Below are 22,493 nucleotides of genomic sequence, written 5' to 3'. Positions count from 1 at the left end.
CACTTTGCTGATCCCTCTAATCGCCGCGTGCCGTCTGTAACTGATAATGGTACACAAAAATCTGTGAATCTTATAACGAAAATTCTCAGCCAATTGGCAAGGCCCGTGCCATCGGTAGTGTATGAAAATGTACACAGCGAAAAAAGTTGTAGTCAAAAATAGGAAGAAAAAATAAATCAAACAAATACATTTTTTTAAAAATAATTATCATAAAAATGATAATAATTATAGATCGAATAGAAATGCTATTCCTAAAATTATTCAATTATTCTTTGTATTTTAATAACACATTTTATATTTAAATATTTATTTAATATTTATATTAAATAGAGGTATAAAGTTATTTTAATATCCTCTCATATTTAATATATAGATAATGTAATTAAAAATTAAGGAAATAATATTTTTAAAAACACTTTTACTTTTAATTAAATATCAAATAATTATTTCCCACCTATGATAATGCAAATCTCAAACCCCACAAATTATTCCCGCAGTGCAAGCTTAATTCTCACGTACTTAACATCAAATGCTGCTGCCGGTTACGACAACAGGGCCATAATAATGGCCATATTAATGCGGGCCCATTGCTCACCGCTTATTTCCCATTCCGTATTCCCCGATCTCGACTCCCGGTCTCCAAGCCATTGTATTGCCATTCCGTCAACGTGCCCTGGACAATTTTAGTGGGCCCCAAACGAAAAAAGACGTCACAAAAGAATTAACTCTGCGTTGACATCAGCGTTCGTCGATTTCTCACACAAATCACGGAGTAAATGTATGTATTCTCCGGAGAAGGGAAGGGGCGGGATTCGGCTGGGATTTGTCCTTGAATTTATCGGGAAAAAAACCCTTGAGGTATACGGACTGCCTATCAATTGAGAGATAAGCCACACAGTAGATCTCGAATAATTGTGAGTTATCTTTCATCGTCTTGGAATAAAATTAGCTTGTTTGGTATACATTGTTTATACAAGTGATTTACATTTTAAGATAAGACTGAAAATATTGTCTTTATATATCTATAAATTAGAAACCAAGGTTCTGAAAATATATATTATTTTCATATTATTTTAAATAAATTAAGGTATTATTTTTACGAGATATATATAAAACTTTTATTAATTAAATAAATAAATGAATAAAATTCAAGAACATTTTGTCTCAATTTAAGAACATTCTTTCTTAGCTCATTTTTATGAGCAAACGTTCTTAATTTTAGATTGCACTCCCAAAAACGAGTAAAGATTATAACTCTTTGAGTTTCGCGATTTGTTCTAATCAATTCATTCACATGATCCGCACTCGCTGGTTGAGAAGGTGTAGGTCTGCGGATTGGCATTCTGGCCGTAGGGCTCCGCTCGATTGGCGGCCACGTAGAAGAGTCCCAGTTCCGTGGGCTTGGCGGCATAGCCCATCACGGTCCTCGTGTCCCGACAATAGCTGCCCAGCAGGAGTTCCGCATAGCGATCACATCGCCTGCCCAGAAAGTCGTTCTCGTTCGAGGGATAGACCGTTTCCGTCCAATAGTCCACGGCCCTCTGGTGCGAGCAGCTGATGGTGGTGAGGCCCTCGCAGCCCTCCTTGAAGGGAATCCGCCCCTGGACAAAGAAGTCCGCATCGCCGGCCCGCTTCGAAGAGCCGAGCATGCCGGGATTCGAGTGGATAATGTCCACGAACCGGGCGTCGCCGCTGCGCAGTCCCTCCAAGTCGTTGCCGTCGTAGAAACAGGGGTTGGCCGGATCCAGTCCGGTTATCCTCTTCAGGGTCAGTCCCCCGGACATCTGTCGATAGTTCCTTCCCGCCGAGCCAGCTATCTGGGCGCCCAGGCTGTGGCCCACCAAATGGAACTGGTTCGTCACATAGGTGGCGTTCAGCCGCAGCAGGGCCTTAGCCAGATTGGCTCCAATCACCTCGGTGTTCAGTGCCGACCATGTATACAGGGTGTCCACAAAGTCGGCAGCATCCAGAACCTTGAGAAATAGAAGTTGGTTATGTCTATGATGAGGACAGTTCTTAAAATTGTATTTTACCAAGACCACCCTGAAAGTGTCATGGATTTTTTTATTATTTTGTTATCTGTTCAACAGTTTGTATCTTTGGTTTAGGACCATTTTTGGCCAAGTTATAGCAAATATACAAAAAGAAAAAATTACCATTTTTGACAAAAACCGAAATTGCGAATTTTCCCCAAAATACTAATTCGTTTTTTGGTCGAAACAATGGAAATATTGATACAAATATAGATTGTTATACCTTTTTGAACTCGTTATTAAATTTCCTAACGATTGGCATTTAAACCTTGACAATTTATTCATTTTTAATTTTTCGCAAAAAATCATGGGGTACCCCCTTATAAAAAAATTAAAAATTGGCGAAAATTTTATTTTTCCAAAATTACACGGAAAGTTTTATGGATTTATAGCAAATTTTGTTATCTGTTCAAAACAGTATGCATTTTTGGTGTAGGACCATTTTTGGCCAAGTTACAGCAAAAAAACCAAAAGAAAAAATTCAAATTTTTGTCAAAAACTGAAATCGGGAATTTCCAAAAAAAAAACCAAAAACGTTTTTTCGCCAAAACGAAGCAGTTTTTTCGCTATAACAAAGCAAATACTGATTCAAAGTATGGATTGTCATACCTTTCTGAACTCGTTATTAAATTTCCTAACGATTGGCATTTAAACCTTGACAATTTATTCATTTTTAATTTTTCGCAAAAAATCATGGGGTACCCCCTTATAAAAAAATTAAAAATTGGCGAAAATTTTATTTTTCCAAAATTACACGGAAAGTTTTATGGATTTATAGCAAATTTTGTTATCTGTTCAAAACAGTATGCATTTTTGGTGTAGGACCATTTTTGGCCAAGTTACAGCAAAAAAACCAAAAGAAAAAATTCAAATTTTTGTCAAAAACTGAAATCGGGAATTTCCAAAAAAAAAACCAAAAACGTTTTTTCGCCAAAACGAAGCAGTTTTTTCGCTATAACAAAGCAAATACTGATTCAAAGTATGGATTGTCATACCTTTCTGAACTCGTTATTAAATTTCCTAACGATTGGCATTTAAACCTTGACAATTTATTCATTTTTAATTTTTCGCAAAAAATCATGGGGTACCCCCTTATAAAAAAAATTAAAAATTGGCGAAAATTTTATTTTTCCAAAATTACACGGAAAGTTTTATGGATTTATAGCAAATTTTGTTATCTGTTCAAAACAGTATGCATTTTTGGTGTAGGACCATTTTTGGCCAAGTTACAGCAAAAAAACCAAAAGAAAAAATTCAAATTTTTGTCAAAAACTGAAATCGGGAATTTCCAAAAAAAAACCAAACCCGTTTTTTCGCCAAAACGAAGCAGTTTTTTCGCTATAACAAAGCAAATACTGATTCAAAGTATGGATTGTCATACCTTTCTGAACTCGTTATTAAATTTCCTAACGATTGGCATTTAAACCTTGACAATTTATTCATTTTTAATTTTTCGCAAAAAATCATGGGGTACCCCCTTATAAAAAAATTAAAAATTGGCGAAAATTTTATTTTTCCAAAATTACACGGAAAGTTTTATGGATTTATAGCAAATTTTGTTATCTGTTCAAAACAGTATGCATTTTTGGTGTAGGACCATTTTTGGCCAAGTTACAGCAAAAAAACCAAAAGAAAAAATTCTAATTTTTGTCAAAAACTGAAATCGGGAATTTCCAAAAAAAAACCAAACCCGTTTTTTCGCCAAAACGAAGCAGTTTTTTCGCTATAACAAAGCAAATACTGATTCAAAGTATGGATTGTCATACCTTTCTGAACTCGTTATTAAATTTCCTAACGATTGGCATTTAAACCTTGACAATTTATTCATTTTTAATTTTTCGCAAAAAATCATGGGGTACCCCCTTATAAAAAAATTAAAAATTGGCGAAAATTTTATTTTTCCAAAATTACACGGAAAGTTTTATGGATTTATAGCAAATTTTGTTATCTGTTCAAAACAGTATGCATTTTTGGTGTAGGACCATTTTTGGCCAAGTTACAGCAAAAAAACCAAAAGAAAAAATTCTAATTTTTGTCAAAAACTGAAATCGGGAATTTCCAAAAAAAAACCAAACCCGTTTTTTTCGCCAAAACGAAGCAGTTTTTTCGCTATAACAAAGCAAATACTGATTCAAAGTATGGATTGTCATACCTTTCTGAACTCGTTATTAAATTTCCTAACGATTGGCATTTAAACCTTGACAATTTATTCATTTTTAATTTTTCGCAAAAAATCATGGGGTACCCCCTTATAAAAAAATTAAAAATTGGCGAAAATTTTATTTTTCCAAAATTACACGGAAAGTTTTATGGATTTATAGCAAATTTTGTTATCTGTTCAAAACAGTATGAATTTTTGGTGTAGGACCATTTTTGGCCAAGTTGCAGCAAAAAAACCAAAAGAAAAAATTCCAATTTTTGTCAAAAACTGAAATCGCGAATTTCCAAAAAAAAACCAAACCCGTTTTTTCGCTACAACGAAGCAGTTTTTTCGCTATAACAAAGCAAATACTGATTCAAAGTATGGATTGTCATACCTTTCTGAACTCGTTATTAAATTTCCTAACGATTGGCATTTAAACCTTGACAATTTATTCATTTTTAATTTTTCGCAAAAAATCATGGGGTACCCCCTTATAAAAAAATTAAAAATTGGCGAAAATTTTATTTTTCCAAAATTACACGGAAAGTTTTATGGATTTATAGCAAATTTTGTTATCTGTTCAAAACAGTATGTATTTTTGGTGTAGGACCATTTTTGGCCAAGTGATAGCAAAAATACAAAAAGAAGAAACTTAAATTTTTACCAAAAACCCAGATCCCAATTTCTTATACCCCATATATTTGTATTACTTTTCCCCCCTATTTAGACTCACCAGAACATTGGTATCGTTGCGACATCCATAGGCCTTGGCCACGGGTCCGCTGTTGGAATCGTTGATGCTCGTCCGCCAGCCGGTGATGTACAGGACCGTCGGTCTGTCCTGGTAAAACCCGGGAGTGTCCCACAGCTCCTCGGCCTGCTTGAGGGGAATGCTGGTGTTCTGGCACTCGTGCTCGGTGCGCAGGAGGAACCTCAGCCGCGAGACATCGGGAATGAGCTTGGACCTCACCACGCCGAGATCGACAATCGTGCTGCATATGTAGTTGAGGGTGGAGAAGGCGATGTCCAGGGGCAGGCCGATGAACAGCTGGCGCAGCTGGTCCTGCAGGCGGTCCAGGAGCAGGTCCTGATACAAGGGCGGTAGCTGTCGCAAGTTCAGGGCGCCACTGGCCACAGAGTTTGTCTCTGGGCGCTCGTTAAAAAATCCATTCCTACAAGTCTGGGCCCTTAGAAAATCCAAGACTATTTGTTTTTCCGTAGTGGATTTATTGAAACTCTTATTTCGCAGAAAAATCAGGGCCACAGAGCTGTCGTTTCCCAAAATATCCATAAATTGAGAAATAATTATCTTTGGGTTCGTAGTATCGTCTGACTTTTCAGAAGTAAATTCTTTGACGCCCAAAGAAATTTTCTCTGTGGTTTCAGCACTCTGAATGGAGGATTCCTTTGTTAAATCTGCCCTAATAGGCAGCACCACCAGCAGCACCACTAGAATCGAAAAAGACATGATAATCCGAGAGACACTGGGAGAAAACCCAGTCATGTCTAGCCTTTTATATGTGGGCCAGAAGCAACTTGCGCTAAATTTCTTTCTAGCCATTTCGAATGAAATTTACGATCCCCCGAGATATAGATGTCTCTGGTTCTGAGACACGACTCCACGAATTCGCCCACGATTCACGTGTCCGAGCCTCACGAACTACTGGGCTTGCAAAATCCAGGTAGCAATCAAATAGTTTTCGAGCTAAAAGCAAATATTTGTTGCGTTGGGAAATGTGGCTTTGCCGAAAAAAGCGAAAAGCGAGCCATCTAATAACCACCTTGCTCCGCTCCCAATTAACCGATCCCAAGTCGATCCTCAACCATTCGCCGCCCCCACCATCGGCGGAAAAACAGAGAAACAAAAACCTAAACACAAAACAAGCGGTGCTATTACATTGGTAATTTGTGTGGTGTTGCTGCCGTCGTTGATGTTGCCGGCACGCAACCCATCAGCAACTAGCAACTAGCAACTAGCAACCAGCAACTAGCAACATCGGCAATCAGAAGCGCTAAGAGCGAGTCCAGTTGGCCAAATGAATATCCAATGAATGCCCAATTAATCACACTGGCCGACTATGAAAATATACTAGCTCCCAAAGAAACTTTATTTCAATTCAATTTACGATTCAAATTATGTGAGTTGTTATAATTGGTTGATAAAAACTAATTCTTCAAATATTTTGTATTTTCTTCTTTACTCTTAAAGACATTTTTTAGAAATAGTAAAATTTAATATGAACCTAAACCCTTAAAAATCTGAAGTAAAATATTTTTATTCAATTACTTTGAATATAGGTTTAAGTAGAATTTGTAAAACATTTTTATACAAACTCTTTATATCTTGAGCATTTTTGAGACATTGTTTTAAGGATTAGTAATGACTTTAAGATATTTTAACAAATTTGGGTAATAGTTTTTTTCATAATTAATTTAGGTTAGAGAACCTCAACTTCGTTATTGACTGATCTTCTTCGTTTTCATTTTTGGCAATTTATTCGCACATTTCGCGCTGTATTGACGGTGGGCACAATAGACAAATGTTTATATGTACATCGGTTGCTGTTTTGTTTCGATTTTCCACCTTTTGCAATCTTCCAGGCACTCGTGCTCCATATATATCCATATATATGGTATCTATATCTGGTTGGGTTGGGAATATGGGTGAGTGTGTCAGACGCACGGGGCTGTGGGTTTTTGGAAAATACTGGCTATTCGCTCTGTTGGCTCGTTGTGCTTTTAATTGCAGACAAGACTCTCGTAAAATCGAAATCAATTTAGATTGCTCTATATCTTAACAAATGGCCTGATGTAATATTAATATATTATAAAGATTTATATAATTATAAGTATATATAAACCTCATTTAGATAATATATAAAGGACTTTTTATTTAATAAAATGTTAAATTTTTTGTAAATTGTATGAATATTTTTAATTTTCTATTATAACATTAAGACATATAATTAAATGATCTTTTAACCATATTTGGCTATTCAGATAATATATAGAGGACTTTTAATATAATATTTTGTTTTATTTGTTTAACTATTACTTTTCTTTGATAATGAAAAATGTGAAATAAATATATTTCCTCCTCGAGAGTTCAAGCTTTTCAAGGAGTAAATTGCACTTTTTGTCCGCTTGGCACAATGAACACAACTCACCACATAACTCGAATATTCGAATATGTGAATGACTCTTTATATTTGCCATTCTACTTCCACTATTTGCTGTTGATAAACCCAATTAGTTGGGCTGTGCCAAAAAAAGTGGGCTTCCGCCTCGAGTGCAAACAGGCGGAGGGTTAAGGCCCACAGGGATGCCAGAAAGTGACGCAATGGGCCAGATAGCAAATAACTAAGAACGGCCAAAATCAAACCAAAATAAATAACAGAGAAGAAGAAAATTATTACGTATACGCACCGTTGCAACAGGCTTTTCAATGGCCCCGCCACTTAGACGTCGACGTAATGCGGAGTAAGTGCAGCAAATTATCAGCTCCAGCCGAACGGCGAGGCAGATGTCCGTTGCAACATTTTTTTTTTTTTGTATTTTCCATTTTTCACTTTTTGCCAAACAAAAGACTGTGTGTAAAAGTCGGTGGAAAATGCAGGAAAATGCGGCATGCACTTGCGGTCGAATGTGAGTGAGCCGGGAGCATATAAAACCAAATGGAGTTGCTAGCAGTAAATTAGTTGACTCGAAACATTTCGCGGCGTCGGTTAGAAGGCTTTGGAAAAGTCCAGAAATAAAATAAAAATATTAAAAACCCAACTATGTTCACCTACCGCCAGAAACTGATGATCCTGCTGGCCCAGCTGCTGCTGGGCATCCAGAGCTATCCGCTGGGCGACGACGATCTCTCCTCCAGCGTGGTCCACTCGGCGGGTCTCCTGGGTCACTATGCCGGCGGTTTGACGGGCGGCGAGGCGCTGTCCAAGCTGGACTTCAGCTCGGCCTCCCACGAATTCGGGGGCGATCACGATCATCATGAGCAGGACACACTGGGCTCCCTGGGCGATCATCTGGGCGAGGAGAGCTTCCCGGCGGACTACGGCAGCAGCGATGCCGGCGAGGAGTACGCCGAGGCCAGTGAGCTGCACTCGCACTACGAGGATCACCAGGATCACGGGGATCACGAGGACCACAAGGCGGTGCCCGGCATCGATCACGGCAAGGGAGCCTTCAGCTACAGCACCCTGTACGAGTTCAAGGACCGCGACGAGCACGAGCTGCACCACCTGCAGCACCAGGCCCTCGAGCAGCAGGTGGAGCTCGAGCACCAGGCGGAGCAACAGCACCACCTGGAGCACCACCAGCTGGAGCATCTCTACTAAGACTGTGATAGTCGTCGCACCCGATACCTAGCAAAATGCTCAAAGATTATCTTACTCTAAAGCTGTTTTTTTTTTTGTTTGTTACGATTATTGAAATAAAACTAATTTAAAAGGAATTTAAAAATGATTTTTATTTGGGTTGAAATATAATTATTACTTTATTATAATTTATTTATTTTTTAAAGATTAAAATGGGACCACTTATTGAAAGGCTATGAACAAATAATGAATTTTCCGCTAGATGGCGCCACTTCCAGCGATTGGTTGCATATTGTCATCTCTCTCGCACTCACTTTGTTGTGACAATTTATATTGTCAAAGATGAGCAAAGATGCTCTGGGGTTTTTCCACCAATTTGAAAATTATAACTCTAAAAGGTGCACTTCATGGATGGTCTATTTATTATCTACAATTACTTCGAATTCAGTTTTTTCACTTTACAATCTTCAATGCTGACAATGGTATCAATTTTAATTTATTATATTAGATTATTAAACGCGACCAGCGGCTGGGATGACTGCTTCTGTTCGATGCCCATAAAAGAATCGTCGATCGTTCTCTCTCTTGTGACTCCCTTTACATAAAACTCGGTTATAACAGAGTGGTGGGTTTATGTTCTCTCAACTACAGCAAACGTCCGAACATGCCGCCCCCAAATACTGAGTCCAGTATTTAAACCAAATTTCTGCACTTTGCTGTAAAGAAATAAGTGTCATTACGATATGTAGAGGTGGACAAAGTATGTACGTAATTAATGTTTATTCCGTAGCCTCTGAATAAGTAGCTAATGGCAATGGACAGATTTTCGACAAAGAGCGTTTATAAATTCCGGATGCCGTCTTAATAGATGCGACTCGAATGAGATTATCAGATCCTGGATGTAATTCGACTATGCGACCGAGCTTCCATTCATTTGGCGGAAGCCGATCATCTTTAATAATAACTATGTCGTGTAAACGCAAGTTTTCCTCAACCCGCTGCCATTTTGGACGAGATTGTAAGTGTGAAAGCCAATCCGAGCTCCAACGATGCCAAAAGGTTCGAAGCAGTCTTTGTCCTTCCAAGAATTGTGCGTTTAACGATTTATCCGAAGCTGATGGATTAGGTAGCGCCATCATGGAATCGCCAATTAAGAAATGGGCCGGTGTCAGTACTGCTAAATCCTCCATATCCGAGCTCAACGGGCAAAGTGGGCGAGAGTTCAAACAGGCTTCGATTTGAACCAAAATAGTTGAGAGTTGTTCGTAGGTCATGAGCGCCCCTTTACACGTGCGATGTAAGTGTGTCTTAACCGCTTTAACATTCGCCTCCCATAATCCACCGAAGTTTGGGCTGTGTGGCGGATTGAAATGCCATTGAATCTGCTGAGCGGTTAATTTTGGAATAACCGTTGCGATAACGCTTTGTCGAAACTCTTCATGCCAAAGGTTTAGGGATTTATCTGCTCCAATGAAATTGGTACCGCAATCGCTGTAGATGTGTTGGCAGTATCCACGTCTGCCAATAAAACGTTGTAGAGCCCACAAAAAATCCTGAGAAGACAATCCGGTAACAGCTTCCAAGTGGACTGCCTTTGTCGCCAAGCATATAAAAACTGCAATATATGCCTTGTATTTGTGGTGTCCACGAAACTTTGACGCTTTGATTTCTAGCGCACCGGTATAGTCCACGCCTGTGGCTTCAAAGGCTCGCTTTGGTGGGTTCACTCGATGTAAGGGAAGGTCTCCCATGAGCTGCGTGACTGCCTTCGGTCTGTGCTTGAAGCAGTCAACACATTTGTGCAGAATCTTTTTAACTGCCTGTTTCCCATTAAGAATCCAAAACGTTTGCCTTGTCACTGCCAGTGTAAGTGATATCCCGCCATGTAATGTGTTGAGATGAGCATTACGAATGACAAGTTCGGTAAAATGATGATCCTTTGGCAAAATGATCGGTGTGCGTTGATGCGGCGATAGGTGCAATGCATTTTTCAATCTCCCTCGGACACGCAGCACTCCTTCGTTATCTAGAAATGGGGAAAGTTGACTTAATTTGTTCGATCTAGATAAATGTGTTTTTGTCTTTATTTTTTGAATCTCCACCTTAAACGTTTCATGTTGCACTAGTCGGACAATGTGCCCTAGTGCCTGCTGAAACTCCTGGGCGGTAACTGGACCTCTCTGTCGAGAGTCCACGCGCGTTTGTGAATTGTGAATAAAGCGTCGTACGTAAGCCATTATAAACAGAAGTTTGTTGTAAGATGAAAACGACGTGAGTAAAGAGTTTGGATTTCTCTCAACGCAGCTGTGGGTTTGTAGAGAAAGCGATTTTTGCTCACACGAGAGATTGGTGCTATCAGGAATGTCAAAGATTTTGCTAGGCCATTGAGATTCTGGTAGTCGTAGCCAAGAAGGCCCCTGCCACCATAAATCATAGGCAGCTAATTGATCTGGATAGAGACCACGCGTCGCGCAGTCTGCAGGGTTATCTCCGGTGGGCACATGTCTCCATTGAGATGCAGAACTGGACTCCAAAATTCGTCCTACACGATTCGCTACGAATGTTTTCCAATGTAAGGGATCCCCCGCAATCCAATAAAGAACGATCGTTGCGTCGCTCCAGAAATAGGTCGAAATGGGATGCGTTGGTTGATCTATTTGCTTGCAGAGCCAGTCACCCAGTTGTGCGGCGAGTACAGCTCCACATAGTTCCACTCTAGGAATTGTCAACGGCTTTGTGGGTGTGACTCGACTCTTTGCAGCTATGAGATGCGTGTATACCGAGTTATTTGTATGTTGGACCCGCACATAGGCACACGCTGCGTATGCCATAGAAGAGCCATCACAAAAGATATGCAGCTGCAAGGATGCGATGGTGCTGGGTAAATACTGTAACCATCGGGGTATTCTCAGTGATTCAATTTTAAGTAAATTGGTGCAGTATTCTTTCCACTTGTGCTGAATTACTGGCGGTACCGTTGCGTCCCAAGCTAATCCTGCTGGAGTGCCATCAGCCTGTTGAATACGTATGCTCCAGACTTCTTTGAGAATAACCTTGGCGATGATTATGACTGGAGCAACGAAACCTAAAGGATCGTACAGACGTGCAACTGTAGCAAGAATTGATCGTTTAGTGAAAATTTCATCAATTGTAAATTTTAATTTGAAACCATAAAAGTCTTCCTTGGGGTGCCAATATAGCCCCAAAGTTTTAATGGACTCTTGGTTTTCGATTTCCAAAATTTTGGAATTGGACATGTGCTCAGGAGGAATAGAGTTCAAAAGACTGGGATGATTTGCTGCCCATTTTCGAAGCTCCATACCAGCTGATTGAAGTGCCCCGATGACATCATCTCGAACTTGAAGGGCTCCCTTAATTGTCTCATGTCCACTTTGCAAATCATCCACATATATTTCTTTTCGTAAAACATGTTCTGCTAATGGAAATTGATCTCGTTCATCCTGAGCGATCTGATGCATGATGCGAATGGCTGTGTACGGGGCTGATGCTGTTCCAAACGTCACAGTTGTTAAACAATAATCCTTTATAGCATTGTTTTCCCTTTGCCAAATAATCCGTTGGAAGTGTGTATCCTCCGGGTGTACATCGATGCAACGATACATTTTCTGAATATCGGCCGCAAAGACATATTGTAAAAATCGCCAATTGAGAATGACCCCACCAAGGTCGTTTTGTAAGGCTGGGCCTATACAGAGAATGTCGTTGAGCGATTTTCCATTTGATGTCTTGCATGAGGCGTCGTACACAACTCGAAGTTTTGTGGTGCTGCTGTCCGCCTTCAGAACTGCATGATGGGGTAATGTGCATGCAGTATAACTGATTGAGCCTCCTTTGTCCGCCAGGCGATGCTGTTCTTCTGAGGTGATGGCTTCAGTTATTTGGTGCAGCTCGAAGTATTCCTCCATGACCTTTGAGTATTGTTCATACAGATCTGGTTTCTTTTGGAATTTTCGCTGTAAAAAATGAAACCGATTTAGGGCAGTTTGTTTTGATTTTCCTATGGTTTGGTTAGGATCAAATAAGGTTTTAAATGGTAGGCGCACCATGTACTTTCCATTTGGTTGGCGTATATGAGTGCGTTTAAAGTGGTCTTCGCACCATTGTTCTTCCGCAGTGTAGAGACGGGTTGTACTTACTGCTTCCAATTCGAAGAATTTTTGAACTAGAGTTTCCAGATTAGAATGATGACATTGTATGGATATCGTGTGTGTCTGTTTTGGCGTAATTCTGCCAAAAATGATCCAACCAAGTTGCGTGCATTGGGCAATTGGTTGATCGTAAGATCCTCTCCTGATTCCACTCATCATAAATTGTGGAATGGTGTCCACGCCGAGGAGCACATCTATGCTATTAGTGTGCATAAAATTTGGGTCGGCGAGCTCCAACCCAGTTAAATGTGGACACGTTGGTAGAGTTAGATTCGTCCTTGGTAAAGGAGAAGTCAGGGTACGCAAAACGAAGGCATTTTCCACCCACATCTTGAATCCTGAATTAGTAGTTGAGCTTAAAGTACATTCGGTGCGATATTTGCACCTGTTGGTGGAATTCCCTCCTACCCCTGATATTTCTGCTGAGACTGGAAATCGGGGAAGCCCTAGCGCTTGGACTACAGTTTCCGTAACAAGGGTACCTTCTGATCCATGATCGATAAGGGCTCGGACCACCGCTGACTGACCTGTGGCATTACTATGAAGACGAACCAGAGCAGTTGCGAGAATCATCGTATGAGGTGTTGAATGTGAGGCTGACGCGCTGATGAGCTGTGTGGTGTTGCTAGATGCTGTCAGACCCTGTGAGTTGAGACTAGTTATGTTTCCTGCAGACTGCGCGACATCACTAGCCTTTACCTGGGTTGGGAAATGTAAGAGAGTGTGATGGCGTTGTCCACATTGTAAACAGTTTTTGCTGCTGTTACATTTTGACAGAGAATGGGTGGGGCTGAGGCAATTGAGACATACCTTACTGCGGTCAACAATAAGTTTGCGAGCGAAAGAATCCTTTGCTAAAAAGTCTGGACAACGACGTAAGATGTGTTGGTCATTGCAATGAGCGCAGCGAACAGAGTTGGTAGTAACCCCTGAAGTATGGCAGCTACTGATCCTGGTTTGTGCGTTGCCTGAATGTTTGATGACGTTTCGTTGGAAGCCGTTGACTCCTTGTGGTTGCCGTGGTGGAGGTGGAACCTTGCGACCTTCAATTATATCGATGCTAAAAAGTCGGTTGTTGAGAAATGATTCCAAAGTGAAAAAGGTTGGGATTTCCTTTGTACTCCCAAGACTGTGTTCCCAGGCTTGGATAGTTTGCGATGGCAGCTTAGTGGTGAGATGATGCACAATCCAATGATCGCAATTGGCAATTGCAATGTTGAGGCGTTTGAACTCATTGATGCAAACGTTGGCAACGTTTAACATATGTTTTAGTTCGGCTGAACTTTCTTTGGAAATTGATGGCAACTCATATAGGGTATTCATATGATGCATGAATAACAATCGGGGATTATTATAACGCGTAACAATGAGACTCCAGGCGACGAGATAATTCGCTTCAGTCAAGTCCATTTGATGCACGTCTTGATCTCGGTCCGCTGGGAGTGCTTGCTTCAGAAAGTGGAATTTTTGTATGCTGGAAAGTGCACCATTATCGTGAATAAGTTGTTGAAAGACATCATGAAAGGCTGGCCATTCAGTCAGCTTGCCAGAATAACTAGGTACTGGTAATTTTGGTAGTTGAACTGTAGAGCCAGGCGCTTGTAGCATGGTGGTGTTGTGCATCGTTGAATTAGAATGGCTAGGAGTAGCGTCGCTGGGAACTGTTGGAAACCGGGTCTCGAAGGCGTCTCCAATCTCGCAATAATATGTTAAGTAAGACTCTTCAAACCTTGCTGCTAGTTGAGAGGTAAAATATTCATGTTCAGGTGAGCAACCGTTCAATAAAAGAGTTTGATGATTGGTGTCGAATTCCTTTGAGAAATTTTCAAGTTTATTTATACGAGTTTGAAAATAGATTTTAGTTTTTCTTGACTGACTATCCTTTTTAAAATTTTGATAAAGTTGTTTAACACGTTCAAAAATATCAGCTTGAAGTATATGTAGGTTTGATAGGCTGGCATCGCTGGATGCCTGCCCCTGCTCCTGGTCTTTATCTGCTGCCATGTTTCAGCTTTGATTGTATTACTCTTATACACTGAAAAATGTACTCAATACTTTGTCAACTCACCAACACACCACAACGACACTTACCCCTTTCAAGTTGTGACGTAACGAAATTGAACGAAAAGTCTGGAAGTCCAAGTGAAGTCGCTCCAGGTTTGACGAAAAGGTGTGGGGGATGCGACGTGATAGATTTCGGCAGCGAAACAGCTTCTCTCCAGCATCTAAATTAACCCACGTTGACTTCGGCAAAGCGATGGATCGGCAGGGCAGCGCAGTTGGAGGGTAAAGCGTATGGGACGATAGTGTAACAGCACTTATACATGTGCTGCCGTTTGCTGGTTATATGTAGTTGCGAATGGAAAATTTATAACCATGTGCCAGATTTCACAAAGTTTAGATCCAAACTGATTAATTAATTCGAAAACAGATTAGTAGATAATTATTCCAGAAGGCGTGATTGGATGGGTCCCCTCATGGGCCACCAAAATGTTGTGACAATTTATATTGTCAAAGATGAGCAAAGATGCTCTGGGGTTTTTCCACCAATTTGAAAATTATAACTCTAAAAGGTGCACTTCATGGATGGTCTATTTATTATCTACAATTACTTCGAATTCAGTTTTTTCACTTTACAATCTTCAATGCTGACAATGGTATCAATTTTAATTTATTATATTAGATTATTAAACGCGACCAGCGGCTGGGATGACTGCTTCTGTTCGATGCCCATAAAAGAATCGTCGATCGTTCTCTCTCTTGTGACTCCCTTTACATAAAACTCGGTTATAACAGAGTGGTGGGTTTATGTTCTCTCAACTACAGCAAACGTCCGAACACACTTAGTATTTAATAGTCGATATAATCTTTTAAAAAATCACCAACATTATTTTAATAGCAATTTTATTCAATGTCTGCGTAAGATTAGAAAACAAATTAAATCCAAGGCAATATAAAAATATAAAAATACAAAAAAAAAACCCAAAATATTATAGTTTATGGTAGTTAGTAAATAGTTTCGCTGCCTCGATGAACCCATTTAGCGACCGTGGGAGTGGACAACTTTATGCTGGGGCAATTTGAGCTGCGAAAAGTCCACATTATCGCTGACCACGATGCGTGGTTCGTGGATCGAAGGGGTCATTGGGATGGCTGCGATCGATGGAATCGATGAGTGTGGCAGGTGCGAAGCGGTCAAGGTGTCTACATAGAAATGCGGCCAGGGATTTCCCAGTGACGAGGAGTGGGCATTGGGCACCAGTAGCAATTGGGGCTGCTCCGCATCGGGGGCCAATTGGAGAATCCCCGAACTAATGTGTATGGCTGGTCCATAGGCTGGGGATATGGAATAATAAATTAGTTATCCAAATCATTTAACATTACTCATACGCACCGTGGCCGGCCAGATGCTCCTGCTCCACCGCGTGACCACGAACTGAAGTCACCACAACTACCGCAGTCACTGCCAAAGTAAACAATTGAGCACCAAGCACTTGCATTTCGCTTTTGGCCAACTCTTCGGGGACTCACAGCTTTTATATTCGCCGGCGAACGGATGTTCTTGGTCTTGGCTGAACGCCCATCGGTGACACTTTTCGCATGTCACCCGCAAGTTAAAGATCGAATCTATACCTCCAATCAATAAAATTCACAATTAATTTTATTTATTAAGCAAAACACTGAAAAATTAAGTTTTTCTAATTTTATGGATAATATTTTGTCTTATTCAAGAATAAACATTTATACCCATCGAAAAGTAGAAGAAATTTTTCAAATCGGAATATTCATTAAACAGTTATAAGCACTTCCTTTAACTGAGTAACGGGTATCTGATAATCGAGGTTTTAATTATATTTATAATTATGAATTACGTTTAGATTAGCGTTTCGTGATCCTATAAACCCATTTAATTTAGAGCCTAAAAGATTCTATAAAAATAGTAAAAGTCATCAGAGATTTTAATATTAGGTACGTATTTATTCCTTACATCATATCTATTTAATAGGAAAAGAACCTAAGCGGTTATAATAATTAAATGCAAATTATAAACCCGAATATCTCTCGCTCTCTCTCTTTCCTTCAAGCTTAACCTCGTTCTCAGGGCCTTCTTCGCGATCTCTTGAGATCCGGAATCGGAATCGCCATCGATTCGTTGGGAGTTAGCAACTGGGTGCTAATTTCGTTTAGAATCAATAACACAATGAACCCTGGGCGTTCGGGAGCCATGAAAAAACCCCAAAAAATAAATATATATATCTAAAAATCAGCAGACAGACAAAGTCGTCTGAAATTCTGGCGATTACATAAGATTATGGAGATGTCGGGTATATTGATTTATTTTATGTACACATCGATCGAACAAAAAAAATACAGTTATTCGTTTTAGAACTAGAAAAAAAATAGTTGAGTACGGTTAGGTTAGGATTTGGGTTTCTCGGATCCTTAATTGGGATCCCAAAGGTTTATGGCCTAGCAGCCGACCAGCTTCTCGAAGATGCCGCCGCGCTTCCAGCCGCCACCGAAACCACCGGAGAAGCCAGCATTGGAACCTCCATTGTAGCCACCATTGTAACCACCGTTGTAACCAGTGTTGTAACCACCATTGTAACCAGTGTTGTAGCCACCTGCAGAGGCGGAGGCGGAGGAGGAGGCACTGGAGTAGCTGGACTCGACGGCCGGCGGTCCATAGACCTGAGCAGGAGCACGATCCTCATCCACGATAAGCTTGATGGTCTTCACCACCTGTTGGCTCTGCGGCTGCTGGACGTAGGAAACGGGAGCAGGAGCGGGTGCGGGTGCGTAGCTGATGGGCGCCGGAGCTGGGGCCGCGTAGCGCACCACTGGAGCGGGAGCGGGAGCAGGGGCGGAGTAGGTCACTGCGGGAGCGGGAGCAGCCTGGATGCGAACCACGGGAGCGGGAGCAGGGGCGGAATAGGTCACCGCGGGAGCAGGAGCGGAATAGGTCACTGCGGGAGCAGGAGCAGGGGCGGAGTAGGTCACCGCAGGAGCAGCCTGAACACGCACCACGGGAGCAGGAGCAGGGGCGGAGTAGGTAACAGCGGGAGCAGGAGCGGAGTAAGTCACAGCGGGAGCAGGAGCGGAGTAGGTGACAGCAGGAGCAGGAGCAGAGTAGCTCACAGCGGGAGCAGGAGCAGAGTAAGTCACAGCAGGAGCAGGAGCAGAGTAAGTCACAGCGGGAGCAGGAGCGGAGTAGGATGAAGCACTGGACGAAGCACTGGAAGAGGCGCTGGAAGAGTATCCTCCATAGTTGCCGCCATAGCCGGCCGAGCGTCCATAATCGTAGGAGGGCTGCTCCACCACCTTGATGACCTTGATGACCTGCTCCTGACCACCGCCGTAACCACCGCCGTAACCACCTCCGTAACCACCTCCATAGCCACCACCATAGCTGCTGGCGGAGGAAGATGCCGACGAGGAGGAGCTGCCATAACCGCTATTGTAGACTGGCCGGCTGGGCTGGCTGTAGTATCCCTGGTTGTAGCCACCGGAGTATCCACCGCTGCCGTAGCCGCCGCCATAGCTTCCGCCACTTCCGGTGGAGGCACCGCCACCGAGACCGCCGCCAATGGCCTTCAGCAGAGCCAATTTGGCGCCCAACAAACCGGCCGAGGGAACCGGGGCACAAAGGGCCAAGAGGGCCAGCGAAATGCAAACGTACAGCTTCATGGTTTTAAGAGGGATGTTAGTAATGCTAGTGATGCTGCCCGCAACCTGAACGAAACTCAACTGATGTCCCAAATCCAGGGGGGCACTAATTTATAGCGAAACGGCAGTTCGTACCTGTGTTTCGTGTCTTTGTGCTCCGCGCCTTTTGTGTTTGTGTAGTTCTAATCTATGCTGCGGTGCGAGATGAGCTGAAGCTGAGATTCGAGATTCGAGATTCCCCACCAGCAGAGCTGTTTGCTTAATTCATAAATGGTTACTTATGGGCCAAAGAGTCGAGGGATATACATATATTCCCAATCTGGGCGGGGCCGCCAGCCACCGGCTGTCTGTCAACTCAACTACTTAACCATCAAGTGAGATATTTTCTCGCATCCCCCGGCACGGCAAAAAAGTGGTTAAATAAAGCCACGGCCCAAAAGCGTTACGGATTCGCAAGAAGCTCAGGTAATTCCCCAATTAACACTGGGCGAAATGTTTGGGATACAGTTTGCTATATGATCTTAACTTTAACTTAACTTTTATAATAATCCCTGGAACCTTTGATAAAATTAATAAATTAAATATTTATAGCTACATTATTTACATTGCAAGTAAACAGACTTAAAATATTATATTTTCCTATATGATCTTAACTATAAATGTTTAGTAAAATTAGGAAATTATATATTTATAATTATATTATTTATACTGCAAGTAAGGAATATTATTTCTACCAGCCAACAGTCTTAAAATATTATTCATCAGTGACATGCCTTCTGGAGAATGTTAACAAACGATGGGGAAATTCACACAGACAATTCAATGTGCGTTGCATATTTATTGACTCATTTGTTTATGGTCCCAATTTAATGGAGGCTGATTTGAAAAAAAGAAATAAATATATTTTGCTTAAGTTTAATTTTGTATTTTTTTTTAATTTAAAAAAAATTAACCAATATTTTTAATGCAAAAATATGCTAAAAGAAATGAATAAAAAATATATCTTTAAAAATACTTTTTCCAGTCATTTCTCACAGTGCATGCCGGCACATGTGCGTGGCCAGTGTATTGGCATTGTCACTCATTCAGCCCCCGAAATCTTAGGCATGACTTCACGTAGTCAAGGGGCTCAGCGGGTTAAAGCCATGCCAATATCCAAATAGCCAAAAATCCGAAAATCCAAATAACCCAAGCACGCCCAGAAATCTTCGCTCATCTCGGATTTCGGATTTCGGTTTTGGATCCGCAAACCTGTCGGCCACGTCCACGTTTTCTGACGTATTTCCAACCATCCGAGATCAAATATTACATATATGTAAATGTCGGCTTTGGGCCTATTGTTTTTTTTCTCTATTGATCTAGACTGTTATGCAAATTGGGTCAAAAAAAAAGAAGCAGAACCCACCAAAAAAGGTGTTCCATCTGGCGAAATTTTATGTTGCCATAATTTTACAACTGGTTTTTATCTGTGCACGAGAGTATCGTAAAAGCCATTTTAGGGGAAAGATCCGTGGAATTTTAGGCATTCAAATTTGCAGCATAAATAATTCTTATGTCGTAAGAAGAAAAAAAAATGGTGGCCAGTCAAAAAAAAAAAGAAATACAGCACGTTTCAAAACTATACAAACCTCTTCAAAACCTTAAATCAAATGTATATTATATTAATTATATTTAGCTATAGTTTTTTTAAATTAACTTAACAGTTTATAAACATACTGTATTCAATACTTTTATTATATTTCTTTAGTATATTTTGTTATATTTATTTTTTATCTCTCTTTTTTAAATTATATTTATATTATTTTAATCATATTTAGATTTATTATTATATTAAAACAAATGAACAGTTTCGAAACCTACTGTATTTAGTATTTTCTTTATATTTTTTTTATTTATTTTATTGTCTGAGCATGGCAAATATTAAATCATAGCCAATTTACACATTTCCATTTACAGATTGTGTAGTCTTTTTTTCCCGGCGTTTGTTGTGTGGTGTATTTCTTTGGGCTTTTGTGGTTTCAGTGGTTCAAGTGGTTCAAGTGGTGGGAGGGGTTGGAGTGGCTGCGACATATGTACCTGGAAATGGAGGTGGATAGGTGGATGGAGCTGGTCCAGCTCAACCAATTTGCACCCATGGGGCGTACAGCATTCTCGGCCGAACATTATATTTTTTTTTTTGGGCTTGGCTCTTGTGACTTTGACTTTGGTTTTGCTTTTGGTTTTTGGCACTTGATTAACATTAACAGTTTTGTTGGGCTCACGAATTCGGAAACTGGTGGGTTAAGGGGGTGTTGAAGGGGTGTGAAAAGGGTTAAAGCCGGCTAACTGAGTGCGTAAACAGTACTCAACTCTCGGTTTCATTCAGAGGCCCAAAAACGAAGGTCGCCAGGGTTTTATTTTCGGCAGATCTGACTTCTTCAATTGGTGCGACACGTTATTTTGTAATTGTCAAGCGTTCAATTGCAAAAGGCCCAAATTATACGAACCATTCATAGGAATTAAATTTAAGAAAGAATCTATGCTCGTGAATATTTTTTACTTAGCAGACTTTTGGGCATATCAATTCAATTCTTTCTATTCTATTTGTATTTATTACACATTATTTTTGCAGCTTAAATTTTATACCTGTTTAAAAAGTCAATTTCATAATAACTAGAACATTTTATTAGAATTGAAAATTTTTAAATTGCTGATATAATAATAATATGTCTTTCTTTAAATAAAATGAAAACATTTATTAAATACAAATTAATGTACCTTTGCATTTATCCCTTGAATCCGTGGAAAAAACCAAAAGAACTCACATTTTAATCGTTATTTTTACACTTTATTACAAATCGTTAACTTTAAATTACAAATCGTTGTTTAGGATTATGAAAAAAAAACACCACTGGATGCTGTGGCCTCCTCGTTGTCTAGCAGAGTCCTCCGGCCAGACCGAGAGGTGGTGGTGGTGCTCCGAATCCCAGTCCGAAGCCACCGCCTGCTCCATAGCCGGCTCCAAATCCGTAGGAGGCGGGCAGGGCGGCACCACCGCCGAAGGATCCTCCATAGCCTCCATATCCTCCACCCAATCCTCCCAATCCTCCGCCCAGTCCGCCACCGAAACCACTCACATAGCCGGCACCACCGGCCAACACAGGAGTGGCCACCGGTGTGGACACCGCAGTGACCACCGGAGTGACCACAGCCGAGGTGGAGATGGCCGGAGCAGCGCCCACAAAGCCACCGGAGTAGCCACCGGAGTAGCCGCCTCCATAGCCACCGGAATAACCACCACCATAGCCTCCGCCGACTCCTCCTCCCGGCACCACGGAGACCTTGATCACCTTCACCACGTTCTCGGGAGCGTATCCATAGCCGGAACCATAGCCTGATCCATATCCTGATCCGTATCCATAGCCTGATCCATAGCCAGAACCATAGCCAGCGTATCCAGATCCATAGCCAGCGGTGGAGGCGCCGCCCAGGAGAAGATTAAGCTTGCCAAAGGTGGCCTCTGCCGAAGCCATCACGACCACGATTGCCGCCAGTGCCAGGTAGAATTTCATGATGATGTAATGTCCTATGTTCCAGCTAATCCAAAATCGAAAATCCAAAATCCACTCTTGACTTTGCCGCGTCGACTGATGAACTCCGGTGACCAGACCATCGACTTTATACCCAGCCAAGTTGAAAGGGGCGACAATAGTCGCCGATTGTTCTGTACCACAGCCAAACTAAAAGCAATGTGTGAAATTACTCAATGGATTTTGAGGGCCCCCTTGGGAGACAGGTGAACTAGTCTCACAAATATTTGTGTCAAAGTCAGCTCTTCAATCTTTGCGGTCTTGCGGTTCCGCAGAAGGTTTGCGCTTATCTAGAACCCAAGAAAATCCATTGTTATTTTCGGGCAAATATTGCACTTTCAGGGGAATTAACACTTTCGTTTTCTTCTCGGGGAATTATGCAAGCGGATCTGCTTTGGGGAAACAGTAGGATTTTGTCATTAGTCGTGGGAACAAGTCAATTATAATACTTTAAAGAAACGGAAGGGAAATTGAAATGTATTCAAAAATACCAAGGTCAAATATATTACTGTTTCTTTTGGCTTTAATTCTAAGATATTTCAAAGAATTCATTTAAATATTAGAGAAAGCTATTTTCGAAACTGATTTATTTA

The 22,493-nt window shown here is 41.1% G+C and overlaps 6 protein-coding genes across 7 annotated transcripts; 1 reads left to right on the top strand and 5 right to left on the bottom strand.

The window, feature by feature from the left end:
- Positions 1–1,286: 1,286 nt before the first annotated feature.
- Positions 1,287–5,644, bottom strand: LOC108063981 (phospholipase A1). Its single transcript, XM_017151275.2, has 2 exons — positions 4,910–5,644; positions 1,287–1,973 (listed from the first exon to the last, which is right to left on the bottom strand). The coding sequence occupies exons 1-2, from the start codon at positions 5,642–5,644 to the stop codon at positions 1,287–1,289; spliced, it is 1,422 nt and encodes a 473-aa protein (XP_017006764.2).
- Positions 5,645–7,948: 2,304 nt separating this feature from the next.
- LOC108064076 (uncharacterized) lies at positions 7,949–8,542 on the top strand. Its single transcript, XM_017151420.3, has one exon. The coding sequence runs from the start codon at positions 7,956–7,958 to the stop codon at positions 8,514–8,516; it is 561 nt and encodes a 186-aa protein (XP_017006909.2). The 5' UTR covers positions 7,949–7,955; the 3' UTR covers positions 8,517–8,542.
- A 293-nt stretch (positions 8,543–8,835) lies between these two features.
- Positions 8,836–15,500, bottom strand: LOC123003484 (uncharacterized). 2 transcript variants are annotated; one of them, XM_044396095.2, is made up of 2 exons: positions 12,653–15,500; positions 8,836–12,469 (listed from the first exon to the last, which is right to left on the bottom strand). In XM_044396095.2, exons 1-2 carry the CDS (start codon positions 14,666–14,668, stop codon positions 9,275–9,277), a joined length of 5,211 nt encoding a protein of 1,736 aa, XP_044252030.1. In that variant the 5' UTR covers positions 14,669–15,500; the 3' UTR covers positions 8,836–9,274. The 2 variants fall into 2 exon arrangements, with proteins under 2 accessions (XP_044252030.1, XP_044252029.1); XM_044396094.2 differs by having other exon boundaries at positions 8,837–14,699; positions 14,756–15,500.
- Positions 15,501–15,704: 204 nt separating this feature from the next.
- LOC108064065 (uncharacterized) lies at positions 15,705–16,164 on the bottom strand. Its single transcript, XM_017151410.3, has 2 exons — positions 16,059–16,164; positions 15,705–16,000 (listed from the first exon to the last, which is right to left on the bottom strand). Exons 1-2 carry the CDS (start codon positions 16,162–16,164, stop codon positions 15,705–15,707), a joined length of 402 nt encoding a protein of 133 aa, XP_017006899.1.
- Positions 16,165–16,985: 821 nt separating this feature from the next.
- On the bottom strand, positions 16,986–18,382 carry LOC108064124 (glycine, alanine and asparagine-rich protein). Its single transcript, XM_017151496.3, has one exon. The coding sequence runs from the start codon at positions 18,350–18,352 to the stop codon at positions 17,135–17,137; it is 1,218 nt and encodes a 405-aa protein (XP_017006985.2). The 5' UTR covers positions 18,353–18,382; the 3' UTR covers positions 16,986–17,134.
- Positions 18,383–21,136: 2,754 nt separating this feature from the next.
- On the bottom strand, positions 21,137–21,953 carry LOC108064130 (keratin-associated protein 21-1). Its single transcript, XM_017151510.3, has one exon. It carries the CDS (start codon positions 21,880–21,882, stop codon positions 21,247–21,249), a length of 636 nt encoding a protein of 211 aa, XP_017006999.2. The 5' UTR covers positions 21,883–21,953; the 3' UTR covers positions 21,137–21,246.
- Between the last annotated feature and the right edge of the window lie 540 nt (positions 21,954–22,493).

This window comes from Drosophila takahashii, chromosome X, assembly GCF_030179915.1.
Source record: "Drosophila takahashii strain IR98-3 E-12201 chromosome X, DtakHiC1v2, whole genome shotgun sequence".
Lineage (NCBI taxonomy): Eukaryota > Metazoa > Arthropoda > Insecta > Diptera > Drosophilidae > Drosophila > Drosophila takahashii.
This window is presented reverse-complemented; position numbering and strand designations above follow the sequence as displayed.